General features: G+C 43.1%; 1 protein-coding gene across 7 annotated transcripts in view; it reads right to left on the reverse strand.

The window, feature by feature from the left end:
• Nucleotides 1–20869, reverse strand: part of TBC1D22B (TBC1 domain family member 22B) — an 83399-nt gene that overhangs the window by 29390 nt on the left and 33140 nt on the right. For all 7 annotated transcript variants that reach the window (XR_013383594.1, XR_013383595.1, XM_077904191.1 and 4 more), the window contains 2 exons: nt 18614–18728; nt 127–233 (listed from right to left, as the gene is read on the reverse strand). Coding sequence is in view for 5 of the 7 variants with exons in the window: in XM_077904191.1 (XP_077760317.1) it covers nt 127–233; nt 18614–18728 (222 nt within the window). In the remaining 2 variants the exon portion in view is untranslated. The remainder of the gene's footprint in view (nt 1–126; nt 234–18613; nt 18729–20869) is intronic.

Consider the following 20869-nt stretch of genomic DNA (forward strand, 5'->3'; position numbering starts at 1 on the left):
AGAGGTGAAGATGGATGTACCAAAACGAGGTAGAGCCATGCTGGGTGGGGGACCCTGCAAGATGGAGGAAAGCAAGAAGGTACTTGAAGGCTTGTGGGGCAACCCACAAGGGCAGAACTGGCTCACCTGGATCCCATCTAGTAGTTTGCTCATGCACCAAAAGCTGTCGGCTTCAATGCTTCGAAGCATGTCCTGAGACAAATTGGTCACATCAAAGTTCTCCACATCCTCTTCTGTAAAACAAAAGGTGAAGAAAGTCCAGAGGTCTTCTCTAAAAAATGGAGAAAGACAGAGTTTGGTAACTTCAACAGTGTCCTTCCTTAAGGTCAGGGGAGAGCCAGGCTAAGCTGATGCCAAGGAACAAGGGCATGCCTTCCTCCTTCCCTGGTCAGGTGGGCCAGCATTCCTAGGAAAGTTCTTGAGAATCTCATTACAAGACGGAACAGGCCACTTCTCCCATCAATTCCACTGGGTCCAACATATCTTTCTCTTCTGCTTTTGTTTATTTGGTTTTAGGAAAAGATACTTCAGGCCTTTGATTTCAGAAATTTAGTAAGCTGCCTGGCATACTCACACTTCTATGTAGTGAGAATGCTGGGATCAGATGGCCCCCGTAGCTCATTTTAAAGACACAATCTCCATATTCTGAGAAGGCAGACCCACAGTCTCACCACTCAGAAGTGAAGATGAGTGTGTGAGGGCAGATAGCCTCCAAACCAGTAGGAGCTTCTGGGATTTAATTTTACTAATTTGATAGTTCCTACATGGGGTTATAAATCAGACTGAGAGGATACTCCAGAGGAAAGGGGTTCCATAGACAAATATGGTTGACAAATGGTGCCTTACATCTTCATCACGGAGATTCACAAAGATCATAGCATACAAAAGGACATGAGGAATTGTAACAAATTCTACATTAAGTAAATCTGTTTAACACTATTTATCCAGCACTTCCCCGGCTTCTATAGCCACTGGACATCTTTTAAAGAGGACCATCTGTTAGCTTCTTAGGGAAACACCACACTAAGTAACTATAGTGAGAGGCAGTCTATCTGGTCTGAAATCCAAGTGGGGATTACATCAAGATCCTCTAGAAACCTGAAGAAGTAAAAGGCCATAGGAGGTTTTCTTCCTGCCACAGAAGTGGAAGTACTAAGAAAGGCTCTCCTTGCCCAACACAATAGGCCACCTCAACCCACAGGCCCCCGCGTGCCTTGTAGAGACCATGCGCGGAAATGTGCAGGCTTGAGTTCTGCGGCAGAAGCAGCTTTTCTCTTTAGACCCGCAGCTCTATTTTGAAAATAGAACGTTCACTGCAGTCCCTGGTGCTGCGGAGACACAGGCATCCGATGAAATGTATTCCGAATCCAGGCCTTTCATTTATGAGAATTATTATGAAGACCTACAACTGAACCCCCCTGGGACAACGCGTAACAATTCTTGGATTTTCATCCTGTACAAACAGCATTTTTTAATAGACATCAAGGGCTAGAAAAACCCTTTTGGGGAGGGTGGGATGCTGTGTAGAAAAACTATAATGCTAGAAACAAACTAAAAGCCTAACTCAAAGTACAGCCACAGTTAATACATGTAAAATGCTAACAATGGTGCCTGGCACACAGTAGGTATAATAGAGTTATTTCAAATGAAGTTTATTAGGAATTTGTAATGACACAGGAAAGCATGTCACAGTGTTAAGGGAAAAGACTAAAATACAAAATTATTTATGGTATACTCTCAGCTACTGTACATACAATATTTATGTGTACTTATATAAGCAGAAAGGAAAGACAAAATATATCACAAGGTTTACAGTGTTTATTTCCTAGGTAGTAGGGATAAAAGATTTTTATTTTCTTTAAGCTTTACTAGACTTTTCAAAATTTCTACAATAACCATAATTTTTTATAGTCAAGGAAAAAATGTACATTATTTTAGGAAAAAAGGGGCTACAATTGACTACACTTGCCTTTTATCACCAAACAGGAATAAAGATTTTGTAAACTAACACTAAGCTTGCAGAAACTAAGACTTCAGATAATATACTAAGGTCCACTTGAGAAATCACGTTAAAAAAAAAAAGCCTGCTAATAAATATCATCCTCCCCCCCCCACCCCCCGCCCAACTTCAACTACTTACTATGTGCTGTATACAAACTATGAACTTAGTTAAATAATACTGAGCTCTAAGACCCGGTTCAGAATTTTCCTTTTTCTCTTTGCTTCATATTACATTTCTGAGATCCTCCCATGGATTCTGACCTACAGGTTCCACCAACCCACTCCCCGGGGCCAAGTGCAGGAGGAGAGTGCTATTTCCTCGAGTGACCGTGGCTCAAACCACTGTCCTGAGCAGTAGCCCCCTCTTTATGAGAAGAGGGTTATTAAAAAAAAAAAAACCTCTGAAACCCACAAGAAAGGCTCCAGACAAAAAACACTCCTGCTACTCCCACACACTTCCCAAATGAACAACCAGAACTCCATAGTAATTTGAGGAGTCTTTTCCAACTTGGGCATTCTACAGTTCCAGAATGTTGCAGTGGAAATGTAACTGGGAAGGGTAACAACAGAGAAAGAGCCCGAATCCCCGAGAACAATGGGAATAAGCCCTGACAGCCTGTGTCAGACAGGATAGCATGTGGCTAAGACTACAGACTCTGGAGGCAGACTCAAATCCTGGCTCTGTCACTCCTAGGTATGTGGTTTTGGGCAAATGACTTTACTTTGGTGCCTCAATGTCTCCTCCGTTAAGGTGGTAATATCTTATCAGCGTCATGGAATATTTTGAGGATTAAGTGAATTAATACATGAAATGTGCTAACAACAGTGCCTGGCACAAAATAAGCATTATGTAAACGTTAGCTAGTATTATTGTCATTAAAATGAGAAACAAACAACCTTCTATCTCTTTTAAGTGATAACAGTATTTACAGCCAAACCTAACTAATTCCAACATATACCTTAAAAATAATTTTCAAAGCTTCCCATTTCCACCATTTGGTCTAAAGGAGGAAAATCTAACAATGTGAGGTCTTAAGTCAATATGATGCCACTCTCAGTAACTGTACCAATCCCAAATCTTGAGCTGTCCAGGGAACAAAGGGACCAACAGACAAGACGCTGAGCCCTCTCTGGGGGCCCTGAGTCAGGGCCTCTTGTCTCCCTGTGTGCTGCCCTGATGCCTGGGCTGCCCATTAGCCCTTTGCTTTCACAGACAGTGGGATAGTTAAGCAGCCTTTCAGAGAGTGGGAGGAGAGTTTAGTTCTAGTACTCTGCCTGCTGGGAGGATAAAATTCACACATTCAGTCAAAAACTGTGAGCTGAGTGCACCAGCAAAAAGCAGCAGAGGAAGGGAGGCCCAAATGCTCTCTGAAGAGCTTCATTCAGCATAAACAGTCTGTTCAGAAGGATCATTAAACATTCCACTTGAGAAAATTCAACATATAATTGAAGCTGGAATGGGAAACCATGCCAGCAATGCAGTCCCGAATGAGGGCAGCGTCTTTGGTTGTCATTACAGAGCATACAACAGCCAGGACTCAGACTGAAGGCGATGAGATTTTAAGGATATTTTTATGGCTATTTTAAAAGGCAAAGCATCCAAAAAGAGGAAACCCAAAAGCTCTTTGTAAGAATCAAATTGCCCACTCTGGGCTAAGAAGAACATGCCCATTTATCAGCTGATAAAACATACTTGAGCGGTGACTCTAGCCAAGTGTTGATTTTTCTGAGAACTCTCAAGTCCTACACCTGAAATCAGCCTTGTTTATGTGTCAAATACTCCCCAACAGCTTTGGGAAGAACTAGTTCTGCTTAAACTGACAAGAGTAACTCGTCTTTTCCTCTTCGCTGTTCTAGGCACTTCCTGGGAACCATCTGTGATTGCAGGGCAATTTCTAGATTTTGTGAACTGTTGGGTCAGAATGATTCAGCCCAAATGGCGGGTAGGAGAGAGTTCAAGGCATCAGACTGCAGATAGCCTTTCTTTTTCCCAAAGCCTCTGGTTTACCTAATTCCTGTCTTTATTTTTTTTAGGATTAGACGGGTAAGAATACCTTGCATAATGCTTTTCTGAACACAAAAACTGAGGAAAGAAAAAAAATAAAATTTTGGCCACACATCTAAAGAACCTCATAAAATAAGAACTTAAAACGTCTCATCCAGGAAAACACTACTTTAAGAAAAGTGTCAAGGACTTCATCTGACCACCTATATGTCATCTTTTTTTTAAAAGATTTTATTTATTTATTCATGAGAGACAGAGAGAGAGAGAGAGAGAGAGAGACAGGCAGAGACACAGGCAGAGGGAGAAGCAGGCTCCATGCAGGGAGCCTGATGTGGGACTTGATCCCGGGACTCCAGGATCACTCCCTGGGCTGAAGGCAGGCACTAAACTGCTGAGCCATCCAGGGATCCCCTATGTCATCATTTTTAAGTGCTATATAAATGTAGTACCTGGGCGGCTCAGTTGGTTAAGCATCTGCATCTCCTTCTCCCTCTGCCCCTCCCTCTGCTCATGATTTCTCTAATTAAAAAAAAAAAAAAAAAAAGTATTATTGGGCACAACTCATTTGCATTTCTGGGCAAGTATATGATGGCAGCAGCCAAGATGAGGACACTACTGCAAACCCTAGTATAGAGAGGGTGGAGGGGCCCCTGGCTAATTCCTAGAAAGTCAAACAACCTGGCAGAGAAAGGAGAGTACAGAGAGTGGGTCTCCTCTGAGGAGAAGGTCAGAGGAAAGACTTCTTCTGAGGCTCCTACAGAGCAGAGGCCTGCAGGGAGGCAGTTCTGTTTCATGAGGACCACGCCACACACTGTGAGAGAGGAGGCATGCTGTCTCAAAGATGCAGAGAAGCAGCGACCAGGGAGCCCTTCCTGACACTGGGCCTGTCACTCAGTGTAGTGACTAAAAGACAACAATTGACTCAGAATGATACATGATATCTGGCTATACCCCTACTCAGTGTGGAGTACACAGAGTATACATGCATCATGATACCCTGGTTAAAATTTTATTTAAAAACCAACATACCCGGGACGCCTGAGTGGCTCAGTGGTTGAGGATATGCCTTCAGCTCAGGGCGTGATCCTGGGGTCCTGGGATTGAGTCCCACATTGGGCTCCCTCTGTGAAGCTTGCTTCTCCCTCTGCCTACGGCTCTGCCTTTCTCTGTGTCTCTCATGAATAAATAAATAAAATCTTAAAACAACAACAACAACAACAACATACTCACCACATCTTCTCTATTTTCCTCAGGTTCCTGTATTACTTTTACAGCAAACATTCATGATTGCTGGTTAACTTAGCCTCTTGGCACAGGCTGTAGGACCCTAGATTATATAAACCCAGACTATACGAGTACTCAGGTTAAAAGGACAAAAGAAGGGCCAAGTCCAGCACACACTTAACCTTCTAGGGCTTGTCCAAAGACCAGCCACAGGGGCAGGCTGGATGTCACCATGTGGATGTGAACAGGCTTGGGGAAGTCCGGGGCCCCCATTGTCAGCTGCTCAGGGGCTTTTCATCTAGGTTCAAACATCTTGCACATGTTAGCTATCACAATTTCTCTTCTGTTACCATTTCTCACTTATTCGAGGTCTGATGCCAGGGAGAAAGAGCAGGCAGGCAGGCAGGCATGCACGTGTCATTCAGCTTACTACCAGGGAGAGAGCAGGCTAAGTCTTAAAATCCCAGAGAGATAAGCCACAACTTGCACCTGGAAGACTTCCCTCCTATGAAATCGGAAATCTAGCACGGGACATCCCATGAAGTGCACATACCACTCTTGAGTGTCAGGTGAAAGTGGCTCAGCTCAATGATGGGGGGGGGGCAGTCTCCACATGTATGTGTGTTGCTGGGGAGAGCCTCACATATTCCTCAACTGCCTAGCCATACAAGGCTACTTCATCTACAAAGATGGGGCCAGGAAGCATCTGGAGGTGGGTGCTAAAAAAAAAATTCAGTATCAACTACACTCCCCAATTCCCTCCAAACCAATAGCATTAAAATAGAAAATGGAATATCATTACTATATGATTTAATTTATATAAAGTGTAAAAAACAGGCAAATCTAATCAGGGTGCTAGAAGTTAGGGAAGTAGCTGCCTTTGAGGGAGGAGGGACTAGCAGCGAACACAAGAGGACTTCTGGAGGGATGGAGATGTTCCACGTCCTGATATAGATGCTAGTTATTTAGAGGAAACATATCAAGCTGTGCATGTATGAGATATGTATTTTTTTAAAGTATGTTATTCTTTAAAGTTTACTTTAAGAAGCAAACAAGGAATGCCCTCTTCAGCCTGTAATGAAAATCCGCCATTACTACAGAAGTTTGTCCAGGTTCACCCTTGGCCTCCACACCTCACTGGACAGGGGAGGACAGGATGGGCAGGCTGGATATCACACACAGAGAGTTGGACATGGGGTGGAAGAGGGGCCTCCCAGGAACTCAGAGCAGGGGGCTGGAGTATCCATAGCAGCCCAGGACAAGACCTGGCTGTTGAGTCCCCGGTACCTGAGTACATGGGGAGTTCTTACCAACAACCCATTTTCTCTGAAAATCTGAGTGTTAACTATCAAATAGTAACTGCATCCCCCACCCCCACCCTCCTTCAGGACTTAGTGCAAACGTCCCCTCCTCAGTGTGACCCTGGCTCACTGTTCCGTTTGAGACCTGCTCCTGTTGCCACTAGTGCTGATAGGGCGTTGTCTCCACTTTTACCACTCCATAGCACTCATCACAGTCCGGCAAACACTAACCGTGTTTCTATTCATTGTCTGTTTCTGCTCATCAGAAGTTAGGTTCTATGGGGGATTTTTAAACGTATAATTTATATATAATAGACTACACATAAGTACACAGTTCCTTTTTTTTTTTTGTAAGAGAGAGAGAGAGATCATGTGTGCAAGCAGGGGTCAGGGGGGAGGGGAGGGCAGAGGAAGAGAGAGGATCTCAAGCAGACTCCATGCTCAGTACAGAGCCTGATGCAGGGCTCAATCTCATGACCCTGAGATCATGACTGGAGCAGAAATCAAGTTGTACACTCAACCAACTGAGTCACCCAGGTGCCTTCACAGTTCCATTTTGACCCATGTATACATCTGTGTAAAAGATGCCTCGTTCCATATAGAAAACATTTACAGCACCCCAGAAATTTCTTAATGCCTCTTCCCAGTCAATCTCCCACCAGAGTCAAGCCCTGCTTTTATTTCTAGTGCCATGGACTATTTCTGAACTCCATTTAAATGGAATCATTTAATGTGTATTTTTTTGGTATCTGACTCCTTTTGCTCAACATAGTAATTTTGGGACAGTTTATTCCACGCTGTTGTGTTTATCAATAGCTCAGTCTTATTATTGCTTAGTATGAATCCAGTGAGTTTTCCTGTTACCAGATATTTGGGTTGGTTCCAATTTTTGTCTATATGAATAAAGTTGCTATGAATATTCTTGTACAGTCTTTTGAAAACTGTAAGCTTTCATTTTCCTTGAATAAACACCTAGAAGTAAGACAGTGATTTGTGTCTGCCTGATTTACTTACAGTCACATCCCCAGTGCCCAGTACAGACACTCCATGAATACTTGTGCTGTCCCTCCCTTAGAAGAGAGAAAACTTCTGGCTAATTCAGCACAGCATCAAAATATTGTAATTCACTGCCCTCTGGTGGCCAAGCCCAGCAAAGCCATACTAGTCCCTGAATGTCTTACAAAGTTATAATGACATTTTCATTCTGTCATTAATCTAGACACATATGGAAGGCCTATTTTGGACATCAAGATAAAAGCACTGGGAATATAAGATATTTAAATACTCTCTGGTCGGGATCCCTGGGTGGCTCAGTGGTTTGCCGCCTGCCTTTGGCCCAGGGCATGATCCTGGAGTCCTGGGATCGAGTCCCACGTCGGGCTCCCGGCATGGAACCTGCTTCTCCCTCCTCCTGTGTCTCTGCCTCTCTATGTCTGTCATAAATAAATAAATAAATGAATAAATAAATCTTTAAAAAAATACTCTCTGGTCTCAAAGAATCATATAATCTGGTGGCAGAGGGCAGCAGGACAACACAAACAATAACCAGTGTGGTAAAGTGCTACAAAAGAAATGTACAGGGTTATGGAAAGAGTGCTATTGGGGTGGCCTGGGCAAGGGAGTGTGAAGGCAGGCTTCCTTTTGTAAAGGATGAATCAGGATTAGCCCAGGGGACAAGAAGGAGATGGTGCAGGATAGGCGTTAGTTTATGTCAATTTGGGACGGTGGAGTTTAAGGGGTGAGGAGGGGAAAAAAATGGGGGGGGGGTGAGGAGGGAACAGATCCCATAAGGCCTTGTACGAGCTCGACAACCTGGCTGCTTGAACCTGTACATGATGGGATGTTCCTAAAGGGTTTTAAGGAGAGGAGCTACATGGGCAAGTCTGTGTTTGAATGGTGTATAGGTGGATTTCAAAGAGGATAAAACCAGAGAAGGGAACACACGCGTAGCCATTTCAGCAATCTAGGCTTGACCTAGGGCAGTCACAGAAGAATGAAGAGGGAAGCAGATTTGAAAACATTTAGAACATAAAGTCATCAGACCTTTGTAATTGATTGGATATAGAAGACTGAGACTCATGCACAATTCTTAGCATTTCTGACTTAGGAGTCAGGAAATGCTGCCAACTGAGAGAAAAGAGTGGCTGGATGTGGGGAGAAAAGGAGTCAGTGAAACACGGAGTCTGAGAAGCCCTGGGGCAGCAAAAATTACAGGCTGTCCACAAATAGCTGTTCCCCTCTACTTCTTGGTGAAAGGACCCCTAAAGGGTACTTGGCTACCCAGCCTCATTTGCAGCTAGGTATAGCCATATGACTAAGTGCAGACAAAAGAGATTCAAATCCAAGCACCATACACAACTTTGGGAAATGTCCTTAAATGGAAGGTGTATGCTTTTCTTCCTTTCCTCCTCCATACTGGATGGAATACAGACATGATGGCTGGAGCACAAATAGCTATCTTGGATCACAAGAAGAAAACCACAGGCTGAAAATGGTAGAACAAGGCAGAGGAGACTGGGTCCCTGATATCTTAGGGCAACATAAAAGCCCTGAACTACTGACCTCTCAACTTTTAACGTGAGAGAAGTAAACTTTTCTACCTTCCTTAAGATACTAATATGTGGGGTCCCAGTCACGTGTAGCCACACTAGCCCTAACTGATCATCTACGACGTATCCAAGTGGAAATGTCACACAGGGAACTGGACTCGTAAGTCAGAGGTCTGAGAAAGCCTTCCTTCTGGGAGTTCCATTGCAATGGTGCTTCTGAAAACATCATGCTTCCAGTAAGATGGGAAATGAAAATCCTACTATACTGCTTCAAACAGAAGAGAACAGGAAGAGTTATTTGAAACTGTTTCATTTCGTACTAAGAGAAACCACCAGACACCTACTCTGTTTTTGAAAACAAGACAGGTCATAAGTGCTGCTCTTCTACACAATTTCTTCATGTGTATCACTTAAATAGTTGCTATTAAGCAATTTATTTTGATGATGACTACACTATCAGTCATACTGGACCTTAATATGTTTCTAGTTAGATCAACAATATCATCTAAGCCCAAAAATTCTCATAGATGAGAGTCTGGAGGTACTCCAGTCTCGGGAGTCATAGGCCAAAAACTGTCTCCTTTAGCACCATCACCCTGGGCCCAGGCACAGCTGCCTTATCCACAGATGACCCACTTCTACATGAACAGCTGGCTTCAGCAGATAAAGAAGCTGCCTGGGGGCCAGGCTAGCTATAGACAACTTCTCTGTGAACTCAGAAGGAGTCACTTTTACAACAAACATGACACACTAGATAAGGAAGATCAGGCGCTAATTTATAGAAGTCACAGAGGTGTTACAAGATAGACAGGGGAGGAGATACAAGAGAGGCTTTGATGGAGTAGATCTTCCACACTACAGTAGTTCAGTGAGATGGGGTGACAGGGTAAGGTTACTTGGTGAGACCTGCCCAGGATGACAAGGGCACCAGTCTGGCTTATCCCACAGGCAAAGGATGCCTGAGGCCTCCGGAGTAGGGAGTGTCATAACAAAAGCCTTTACAGCAGCTCCTTATTAGGATGATGCCACTGAAGAGGAGAAAAGCAGTATTATTATCCAGACTAGAGAATTCTTCTCCCCCACCCCTCCTTTTATTTATTTATTTATTTATTTATTTATTTATTTATTTATTTAATTTATTTAATTTATTTATTTATTTATTTAAAAGATTTTATTTATTCATGACAGACAGAGAGAGAGACAGAGAGAGAGAGAGAGAGGCAGAGACACAGGCAGAGGGAGAAGCAGGCTCCACACAGGGAGCCCGACGTGGGGCTCGATCCCGGGTCTCCAGGATTATGCCCCGGGCTGAAGGCGGCGCCAAACCCCTGGGCCATCAGGGCTGCCCAACCCCTCCTTTTTAAAAGTGTAAGCTCTATGCCCAACGTGAGGCCTGAACTCATGACCCTGAGATCAAGAGTCACGTGCTTGACTGACTGAGTCAGCCAGGAGCCCCAAGAATTTTCCTTGAAGGCCACAAACAATGTATCTCTGTTTAAGAAAGATCTTGAGGCTGGGGAGAAGTCTGAATGCCTTATTTCTTTAAAACTTAATTTATATCCCTCAGTTGATAAATACATAAATAAAATGTGGTATATCCATGCAATGGAATATTTGACCATAAAAAGGAATGAAGTACTGACAGATATTACAACATGGATGAACCTCGAAAATGTGCTAAGTGAAAGAAGCAAGGCATGAAAGATCACATACTGTAGGATTCCATTTATATAAAATGTCCATTAAAGGTAAACTCATAAAGACAAAGTAGATGAGCAATTGCTTAGGGGTAGAGGGGATGGGAAGCTTGGGGGTGATGGCTAAGGAATACACAGTTTCTTCTGGGGGTGATGAAATGTTCTGAATGTCTGAATGGACTATGGTGATAGTTACACAACTCTCTTTGCTAAAAAGTAGTGAATTGCACACTTCAATGGGTGAATTATATGGTATATGAATTCATCTCAATAAAGATAATACAACAAAAAAGCTCACAAAACTTCACTTACGGGGCACGCCTGGGTGGCTCAGGTGGGTGGACATTTGCCTTCAGCTTGGGTCATGATCCTGGGGTCCTAGGATTGAGTCCTGCATCGAGCTCCCTGCTCAGTGGGGACTCTGCTTCTCCCTCCCTCTCCCCCTGCTTGTGCTCTCTCTCACTCTCAAATATATATATAAAATCTTTTTTAAAAAAACAAAAACAAAACTTCACTTATAAATTAATTTACTATAACTCCAATAAAAATTCTAAAAGGTTCCCACTTTCTAAATTTGGCAAGTTGATTCTTTTTTTTTTTTTTTTTTAAGATTTTATTTATTTATGAGAGACACACACACACACACAGAGACAGAGAGAGAGAGACAGGCAGAAGGAGAAGCAGGCTCCAGGGAGCCCGACGCAGGACTTGATCCAGGGTCTCCAGGATCACGCCCTGGACTGAAGGCGGCGCTGAACCGCTGAGCCACCCGGGCTGCCCGGCAAGTTGATTCTAAGTTCACGTGGTGGGCAGAAGAAATGAACAGACATTTCTCCAAAGAAGACAGATGGCTAACAGAACATGAAAAGATGCTTAACATCACTCACCATCAGGGAAATACAAATCAAAACTGCAATGAAATATTACCTCACACCTGGCAGAATGGCTAAAATTAACATAAGAAACAACAAGTGGGGATCCCTGGGTGGCGCAGCGGTTTAGCGCCTGCCTTTGGCCCAGGGCGCGATCCTGGAGACCCGGGATCGAATCCCACATCAGGCTCCCGGTGCATGGAGCCTGCTTCTCCCTCTGCCTGTGTCTCTGCCTCATTCTCTGTGTGTGTGTGTGTGTGTGTGTGTGTGTGTGTGTGTGTGACTATCATAAATAAATAAAAATTAAAAAAAAAAAAAAAAAGAAACAACAAGTGTTGGTAAGGATGTGGAGAGAAAGGAACACTTACACTGTTGGTGAGAACGCAAAATGGTGCAACCACTGTGGAAAACAGTACAGAGGTGCCTCAAAAAATTAAAACTAGAACTACTCTATAATTCAGGCAGGAATCACACTACTCAGTATTTACCCAAAGAATACAAAAATAGAAAATAGGAAGTATACATGCACCCCTATGTTTACAGTAGCATTATTTACAATAGCCTAGATATGGAAGCAGCCCAAGGTGTCCACGAACAGATGAGTAGATAAAGATGTGGTATATATACACAACAGAATATTACTCAGCCAAAAGAAAGAATGAAATCGTGCCATTTGCAATGACATGGATAGAGTTAGAGGGTATTATGCTCAGAGAAATAAGTCAGACAGAAAAAGACTAATACCATATGATTTTACTCATATGTGGAATTTAAGAAACAAATAAAAAAAATGAGCAAAGGGAAAGAAAGAGAATGAAGGGCAAACCAAGAAACAGACTCTTAACTCTAGAGAATTCACTGATGGTGACCAGAGGGGAGAGGATGGAGGGGATGGGTGAAACAGGTAATGGGGATTGAGGAGAGCACTTGTGATGAGCACCAGCTGATGTGTGAAGTGCTGAATCACTACATTGTACACCTGAAACTAATATTACTCTGTATGTCAACGGAATTCAAAATAAAATTAAAAAAAGAAAAAAATAGAAACATAAAAATAAAATAAAAGTTCATGTGGAAGAAGAGCCAAGACAAGTTTTAAAAAGGATGATGAATGGGCCCTGGAATAATGATAAAAACACACTATAAAGCTCAAAATCCCAAGCTGTTGTGCTACTTGCATAGAAATGGAGATAAATGGAAGAGAATAAAGAAGTAGAGCCATGTAAATAAAGGAATTAATATTATATTATGAAGAGGGATGTCATAGCAGCAAAGAAAGGATGGTTATTTATAAATGGTGCTGAAATATTGAACCATTCAGATGCACAGAAACTTTAATCTCAACCCTCACCATACAGGAAAACAAATTAGTTACGATATTTTACAAGCGAAATGTAAAAACAAACCCACAAGAGTATAGGAAAAAACATGGAAGACTATTTTCATAATACTGGGGTGGGGACGGAAAGACTTCCTAAGCAAGATACTGAATCCCAAAACCACCAAGGACGCCTCCTACAGGTCTTCAGCACAACTTGCCAAGACTGGTTTACTTGTCATTTGCGGAGCTCTCCACTAGAGGGCAGGGCTCGCACCTGTCGGCTTAGCCTCTCTCTGGGGTACCCGGCAGGGGCTCGAGCAGAATGGGCAGATTTGACCACGTAAAAATTAGTTCTATATAAGGAGACACAATAAACAGAGTTAAAAGACAAATGATGGTCTTGGAGCAAAACGATACTAGGCTGAACTATATAAAATTCCCATTGTGGGGGTAAGGGTCAAAACGGCTGAAAATTTCGTGTGGTATGACCTAATATTTTTAACACATATAAGATAAAGGATGAATATATCTAATCTACAAAAAGTTCTTGCAAAACAACAAGACCAAAAGTCCAGCAGGAGAAGAGGGTAAAGGATTTGAACCAGCAGATCACAAAGAGACAAACGCTAATACGTACACATAAGAACAGATAAACAACCTCACTCACTCATGAGCAAGCGGTACAAACACTGAAACACAAACCATGGCTTATTTGCCAGATTGGGGAAACAGAATTAGATCGAGGTATCTAGTTTTGCTATGGTTGTGGAGAAAAGTGCACCCACACATTAGTGGTTAGGGTATAAATTGGTATAAACTTTTCTGGAACGTGATTTAATAGTACCTATTTGGCATGCTTTTCGGACTAGCAATTTCACTTCTGGGACTCTCCTTCAGAGAAATATGTTTGTTTGTTTTTAAGATTTTATCTTTAAGTAATCTCTACACCCAATGTGGGACTTGAACTCATAACCCCAAGATTCATGCTCCTCCAACTAAGCCAATCAGGCACCCTGGGAAAAATATGTATATTTTAACAGAAATACACAGAAAATATATACTAGGGTATTCAAAATATGTACAATATTATTATTATTTTTAAAAGATTTTATTTATTTATTCATGAAAGACACAGAGAGAGAGAGAGAGAGAGAGAGAGAGAGGCAGAGGGAGAAGCAGGCTCCATGCCGGGAGCCTGATGTGGGACTCGATCCCGGGACTCCAGGACCACACCCTGGGCCAAAGGCAGGCGCTAAACCACTAAGCCACCCAGGGATCCCCTACAATATTATTTTTTAAAATATTTTTTATTTCTTTATTTGAGAGAGAGAGAGAGAGGGAGGGAGAGAAAGAGAGAGAGAATGAGCAGAGGCAGAGGAAGGAGACTGAGTGGGGAGCCCAATGCAGGGCTCAATCCCAGGACCCCAGGATCGTGACCTGAGCCGAAGGCAGACGCTTAATTGACTGAGTTGTCCAGGTACCCCTGTACCATATTATTTGTAATAGCTAAAAACTGTAGACAACTTAAATGTCTTTTTACAGAAGGATTGTTAAATAAACTGTAGTGAAGTCAGTTGTTATGGAAACAAATGTCATTGCTGAAAATGATGAAATAGATCTGTATGTCCAGACTTGGAAAGCTGGTCATAATTTTTTTTTTTTTTTACTGAAGACAAGCAAGATACAGTATAGATAGTTGGGGCACCTGGCTGGCTCAGCTGGTAGAGCACACAACTCTTGATCTCAGGGTTGTGAGTTCAAGCCCCACATTCGGTATAGAGATTACTTAAATAAAATCTTTGAAAAGAAGTATGGATAGTTTAAACTCATTTTTTCCAAACACAATAAAAAAAAATATGTGCAGTACACACAGGAAAAGGTCTAGAAGAATACACACCAGACCAGGGTGGGAGGTAGGGGTGAATAATTACACTTCTATATATACATAAATACATACATACATACATACATATATATTTATTTAAGAGAGAGCTAGCATGAGCACGAGTGTGCAGGGAGAGGCAGAAGAAGAGAGAGAATCCCAAGCAGATTCCATGCCTAGTGCAGAACCGCACCCAGGGCTCCAATCTCACCACCCTGAGATCATGACCTGAGCCAAAATCAAGACGGACACTCACTCAACAGAGCTACTCAGGAGCCTTCTGTTTTGATTTTTTTAATGAGCATATACTTCTTCTATCCATTTTTTTTTTTTAAGGCAAGGAGCAGTAAGAAATGTACTGCCTGCTTTGGAGCACAGAATGGAGTAGCAGAACCATTAGAAGTCCAAGAACAGGGATCTAAGTTGAAACACCAGCAAGTCATATAAACAGGACAGGCATTAAGGTCAAAAGACCTGGGCCTGAGTCTAGAAAGCTTATTAAATCTTTGAGCCTTGGATTTCTCACTTGTAAATTGAGCGAATACATCTACCTTAAAGAGGTATTAGGGCCTACTGAATGAAATACAATATGTCAAACTGCTTCACAAAATGATAAAATGCTTTAAGAATTAGGGTATTATCACTAGTTGGCATGGCCAAGCCCCAGGGTGAAAACCAGAAAAACAAGGGCTAAAGCTACAGACTCTTAAGGGAAAAAAGAGGGATGGGAAGTAATAGAGTAAGAGAGATTTAAGAGACATGTCAACGAATTAGAATGTGTGGACCCAATCTGCACCCTGATTCAAGCCAACTATTAAATATGAGAATCAGAAAAATTTGAATGTTGATTGTATATTATTAGATTATACTAAGGAGCTATTATAACTGTTTAGCTGTAATACAGAATTGTGGCTGTGGGTTTCTTTAATCACTGTCTTCTAGAGGTACACACAGAAATATTTATGGATGAAATGATATGATGTGAATGGACAGAGGTACAGATGAAACAAGACTGGCTGGTGAAGCTTGGGTGAGAGATATGGAGATTTGTGGTAATTTTTTCTATTTTTACATGTTTGAAACTTTACCTAAAGTTTTTATAAAAAATGAATGGACCCCGGGGCACCTGGGTGGCTCAGTGGGTTAAGTGTCTGGTTCGGGGCAGGTCATGATCCTGGGGTCCTGGGATGGAGCCCTGAGTTGGGCTCCCTGCTCAACAGGAAGTCTGCTTCTCCCTCTCCCTCTGCCTCTGTCCCTCCCTCCTGCTCCTGCTCTCTCTCTCAAATAAATAAATAAAATCTTAAAAAAAAAAAGAAAAGAATGGACCCCACCTTCCTCAGGAGGAGGTACCAAGACCTTTCTGAAGTCTGTTGCAGAAGTAAAGCTGGGGACAGCCTTGCCAAGACTGGCCCCAAGGAAGGGTGGAGAAGCCCATGCTTTACTGTGTAAACAGTGTAGGTCAGCAGGTGGGGCTGACAAATACAAAGATCAGGATGCAGTCCTATGTCTAGCAAAGAAAGACACGGTGGGACAGCCTGGGTGGCTCAGCGGTTTAGTGCTGCGTTCAGCCCAGGGCCTGTTCCTGGAGACCTGGGATCGAGTCCCACGTTGGGCTTCGTGCATGGAGCCTGCTTCTCCCTCTGCCTGTGTCTCTGCCTCTATGTTTCTGTCATGAATAATAAATATAAGTAAATAAAATCTTAAAAAAAAAAAAAAAGAAAGACACGGTGCTTGGTGGGACAACAGAGTTGTGCCTACAGAAAGAAAAGGAAAATTTGGTACAAACTATAAATGGCAGCTAACAGGATAATTAAATATCCAATTAGAACTGCAGCTGCTGCAGATTATCTTTAACTGACTTAATACTGTTACCAAGATTTCATGCCAGCATTTACACTTCAACTGTAGATTAGTGAATGGATTAATACCTTCTTGGACTCATCCTTTAATACTACTTCAGAAAAGTGCTATTGCAAGAAGCAACCCCCAAAATCCAATAGATCAGCTGCAGTGCTCTTAATAAAGTTAAACACAGAGAATTAAACTGCTTCTGAAAGCTGACCTATTAATGTGAAGAGAAAATGAAAAGTCCTCTAGCAAAAGCTTTATTTATATGCTTTTGGTAGCCACATTCTAACTAGTCTTTCTTTGCTTAGGATCCTCTGATCAAGTGGGTAAGAGTGACCTTACACCCAGTTCTGCCCTAGTTGCTGCCACTAAGGGGACAAGGAATGGTGTCATTAGGTTACCTTACTTTTCAGAGACTGCATCATTCTTAAAAGACCAAAACACCAGCCATTGAGCCCTATAAGAATACAATGAGTGGGATGGATCAAGTGAGAGAGTTTTATTTATTTTTTTAAATTTTTATTTATTTTATGATAGTCACACAGAGAGAGAGAGAGAAGCAGAGACACAGGCAGAGGGAGAAGCAGGCTCCATGCACCGGGAGCCCGACGTGGGACTCGATCCCGGGTCTCCAGGATTGCGCCCTGCGCCAAAGGCAGGCGCCAAACCGCTGCGCCACCCAGGGATCCTGTGAGAGAGTTTTATACCCTCACTCTACAAGGGGCTCTACTCTGGTCTACTTCTCATTACCCTCCTACCCTCTCACACTAGCTTCCTCCAAAACCCACAATAATCCACCCACTCAAGGGCCTAAAGAAAAGGGTTCTAGTCCTCACTGTGCCACCAATAAGGAGGGCACAGGATAACCCTCATAATGGGTTATGAAGCAGGACACCTCATACATAACCCAGCAGTGAAATAAGGAGATTAGATGGTGTTCTTAGACCCCCTCCAACGTTCTGATTCCCCCATGAGCACCCCTGTAACTGGCTGAGAGAACCAACATGACATATGAGTTTTCCTGTCAATCTCTAAGCACAAGCAGTTAAAGAACCAAAAGGAGAAGAGGAGGACCCTCAACTCCTTTTAAGACTCTGCAATTCAGGCCTGGCCATTGGAGGAGGCTTGCAACTTAAGAAAATCTAACTGCTACTATGATATTCAATCATTCTATCCAAAGTGACACAAACCAGGGCACCTGAGTGATTCACTCATCAAGCACCTGCCTTCGGATCAGATCATGATCTCAGGGTCCTGGAATCAAGCTCCACATCTGGATCCCTGGTCAATGGGGAGCCTGCTTCTCCCTCTCCTCCCCACTCTGGGTACTCGCTTTCTCTCTCAAATAAATAAATAAAATCTAAAAAAAAAAAAAGTGACAAAACCCTAACAGGGTAAGAAGCGAAGGAGGAGGGGAGAAATCAAGGTCCTGGAGCTCTCCTTGGCCTCTTTCACTACCTCCAAGGTGAGCTTGATTCTGGTGCCACCACTTTTCCTCCTCTATACGGCCACATCCTGCTGTTAAGATACAGCATTTGAACTCATGTGTGAAGACCTGATATACAATCTAAAATTCCAGCTTTCACGCATGAAGGCCTGTGTTTGAGAGAAGTTCAAAATAACTATAAAATGACCTCTAATAAAGCATCAAACCATCTGTTTATGGCAAAACATAAAGGTATCAACTTGGACATTCTGTAACAAAGCAGGTCCTTTCTGGGTGAGATCTGTGGCCATCTCAAGAGAGAAATTCCAGGCTGCTACTGCTGTCAAAACAGGTTTAGCTGTAAATTCGAAGGCCACGATCTCTTTTTAAGCAAGACATGTCTAGTGGCTGCACTCTTGGGAAAGACAAACAGACCACAGATAAGAAAGAGCAATAGTTTGTTCAACTTGGTACTCATGCTTCTTACCCACATATTCTGAGAGGAAGACGACAAAGAACGGAGTGACCAGGTCATTAATTCCCTGGACATACCCACTGGCAGGGTGTCGGATGGCCCAAATAAATAGAATTCTTTCGAAGATCTAGGAAAATGAGAAAGAAGACATGACTGTTAAATCACAGGGAGACTCCCTCCCTCCATTTGCCTACCTCAGGGACATGGCCAAAAGTTTAGGAAATTCTAAAACTGCTGGGGGACAAAGGAAGTACATAAAAATGCAGAAAGTTTCTAAGATGCTTGTTTTTAAGCAGGGGTAGAGAGTTTGCCCTTTGTTTCTCTTTGCAGTATGCAGTCCCTGGGATATAAAATTGGGAAAAGGGAAGGACAGTGACACAAATATCTTAGGAGAAAGTCTGCTACAGAGGTCACTAACCCAGGCCACCACACTCTCATCTGTACATTAACTGGTTTTCAATCTCCAGAAACAAGACAGTGGGTCACTAAGTTCTGATACCTTTTCTGAATCTTTTTTTATCATCACCAGATGTGGGGAGGAAACACCTTCTCCACCACACTCTCCTTTCTCCCTGCTGAGACAGAAAGAAATGGAGATCTCGCTTTACTTCTAGCCCAGCCTGACTGGGAGCCAGTGACTGACTGTCAATGCAGGAAGTCACTTCATGTGTCAGGATGCAACCCAGACACTCGATGAGGGATAGGAAGTGAAATAAACTTAATCCTACAGCTGGGGACTTAAAAACAGATAAATCAGCCTGGGCCTCCATGGGAAAGCCACTGGGGTTAAGTACATTAGCCACCAAAGGCCAGAGACCTAGACTGGGGAGAAAGAAAAGATCTTTTGGTCCCTTTTCAGAGTCTGGCCCTGTGCCATTCAGCTACACCCCCTCTGACTTCATTAGGCCCTCTCAGTAGCCCCCCACCACCACGTTTTCTCTGATGCTACTCATTCCCTGGCTTCATCCCGGTGACCACAACTCCTGAGTTCAACACATTCTTTACACTGGCTTTGACTGGGCTGCCTCCCGTCTCTGTGAGCCACATCAGACAGATAGCAGAACTGATGGTGACTGGTGACTGTGTGTGGAGGCACAGGAGATGAGCAGGTCTCCAGAGCGCATGGGTTCTGGGGCAGATTGCAGAGACCTTCTCAGAGTCAGGTTCAAGGGAGAACCACCCCTCCCCCAACGGAAAACAATAGGAAGGAAATGTTTGTATGGCTTTGGAGTTGGTGAGCTAGTGTAGGAAAGAAGTAGAGAATCCAGAGACACAATAAAGGATGTTTCCCAGCCCCCATGTTGAGTCTGCCTTCCAGCTGGCAGAGGGAGCTGAGAAACACACCCATTGTCAACACTGCTGCCCTTATAGACAGTGAGAACAAAGCCCTGCCTGGAAGCAAGCTGGCTTCTCTGCCTCCACTAGACTTGCCTGTCCACTTGCTCTCTGGGGCCGAGGGAAGGGTGTGACATCCTCATTTGTGTTAGGCCCAAGACTAATGGAGGCCCTCTTAAATGCTTTCATCCCTCCCTTGAAACAGCTCAATGTGGACCCACCACGTTCAGGAAGATCTCAAGGAGCCCCTGCCCTGCCACTTGTGCCCTATGTCTGTCTGGATGTCTCTGTTAGTCCTGAAGGACTCACCAGGGCTTCTACTCCACCCTCTCAGCTCCTTGCTGATACACAAATCCCAACTGGCTGGTTTTAACAATGGCCAGGTGCGTGGAAGCTAGTGGTTCACAGTCAGGAGACTTGTGATAATCCCTCTCCAGTAAGGATGGAACAATGCAGATGTGCACACACTGTACAAGTGAAGATGCCAAAGGCATGGAAATTGAAGAGCACCAGGCCTGGTTACCAGGGGGAGACCATGGAATCTCGTGACAGAAAAACACCCAGGATAATCTTGCCTTGTAGAGGAGTGAAGAGGATAATCCCTAAAGGTTTTTCTTGTACCTCTTGTACTTGTGTGGGTAATTCTGACTTACTACAGTCAATTCTCAAGGATCTTTCAGATATGCAAAGCAAGTCTTTCAATATTCAGTGTTCTTAGTTTTCTTAAAATGCCTTGGCTGGCATTTTAAGAATTAAGTACTACTCTTTGACTATAGCCCGTTAGATGCAAAGATGATTCAATAAAAAAAAAATGAAAAGAAAATACTTTGAGTTTCCTTCTTTGTATTCAGGCTCCACTCCTGGGAGAAGCATTTTAAACAAACTACTTTCCCTGTCACAAAGTTGACAGTAAGCATGCACAGGGAAGGGAAA

The sequence above is a fragment of the Canis aureus genome, chromosome 7, assembly GCF_053574225.1.
Source record: "Canis aureus isolate CA01 chromosome 7, VMU_Caureus_v.1.0, whole genome shotgun sequence".
Lineage (NCBI taxonomy): Eukaryota > Metazoa > Chordata > Mammalia > Carnivora > Canidae > Canis > Canis aureus.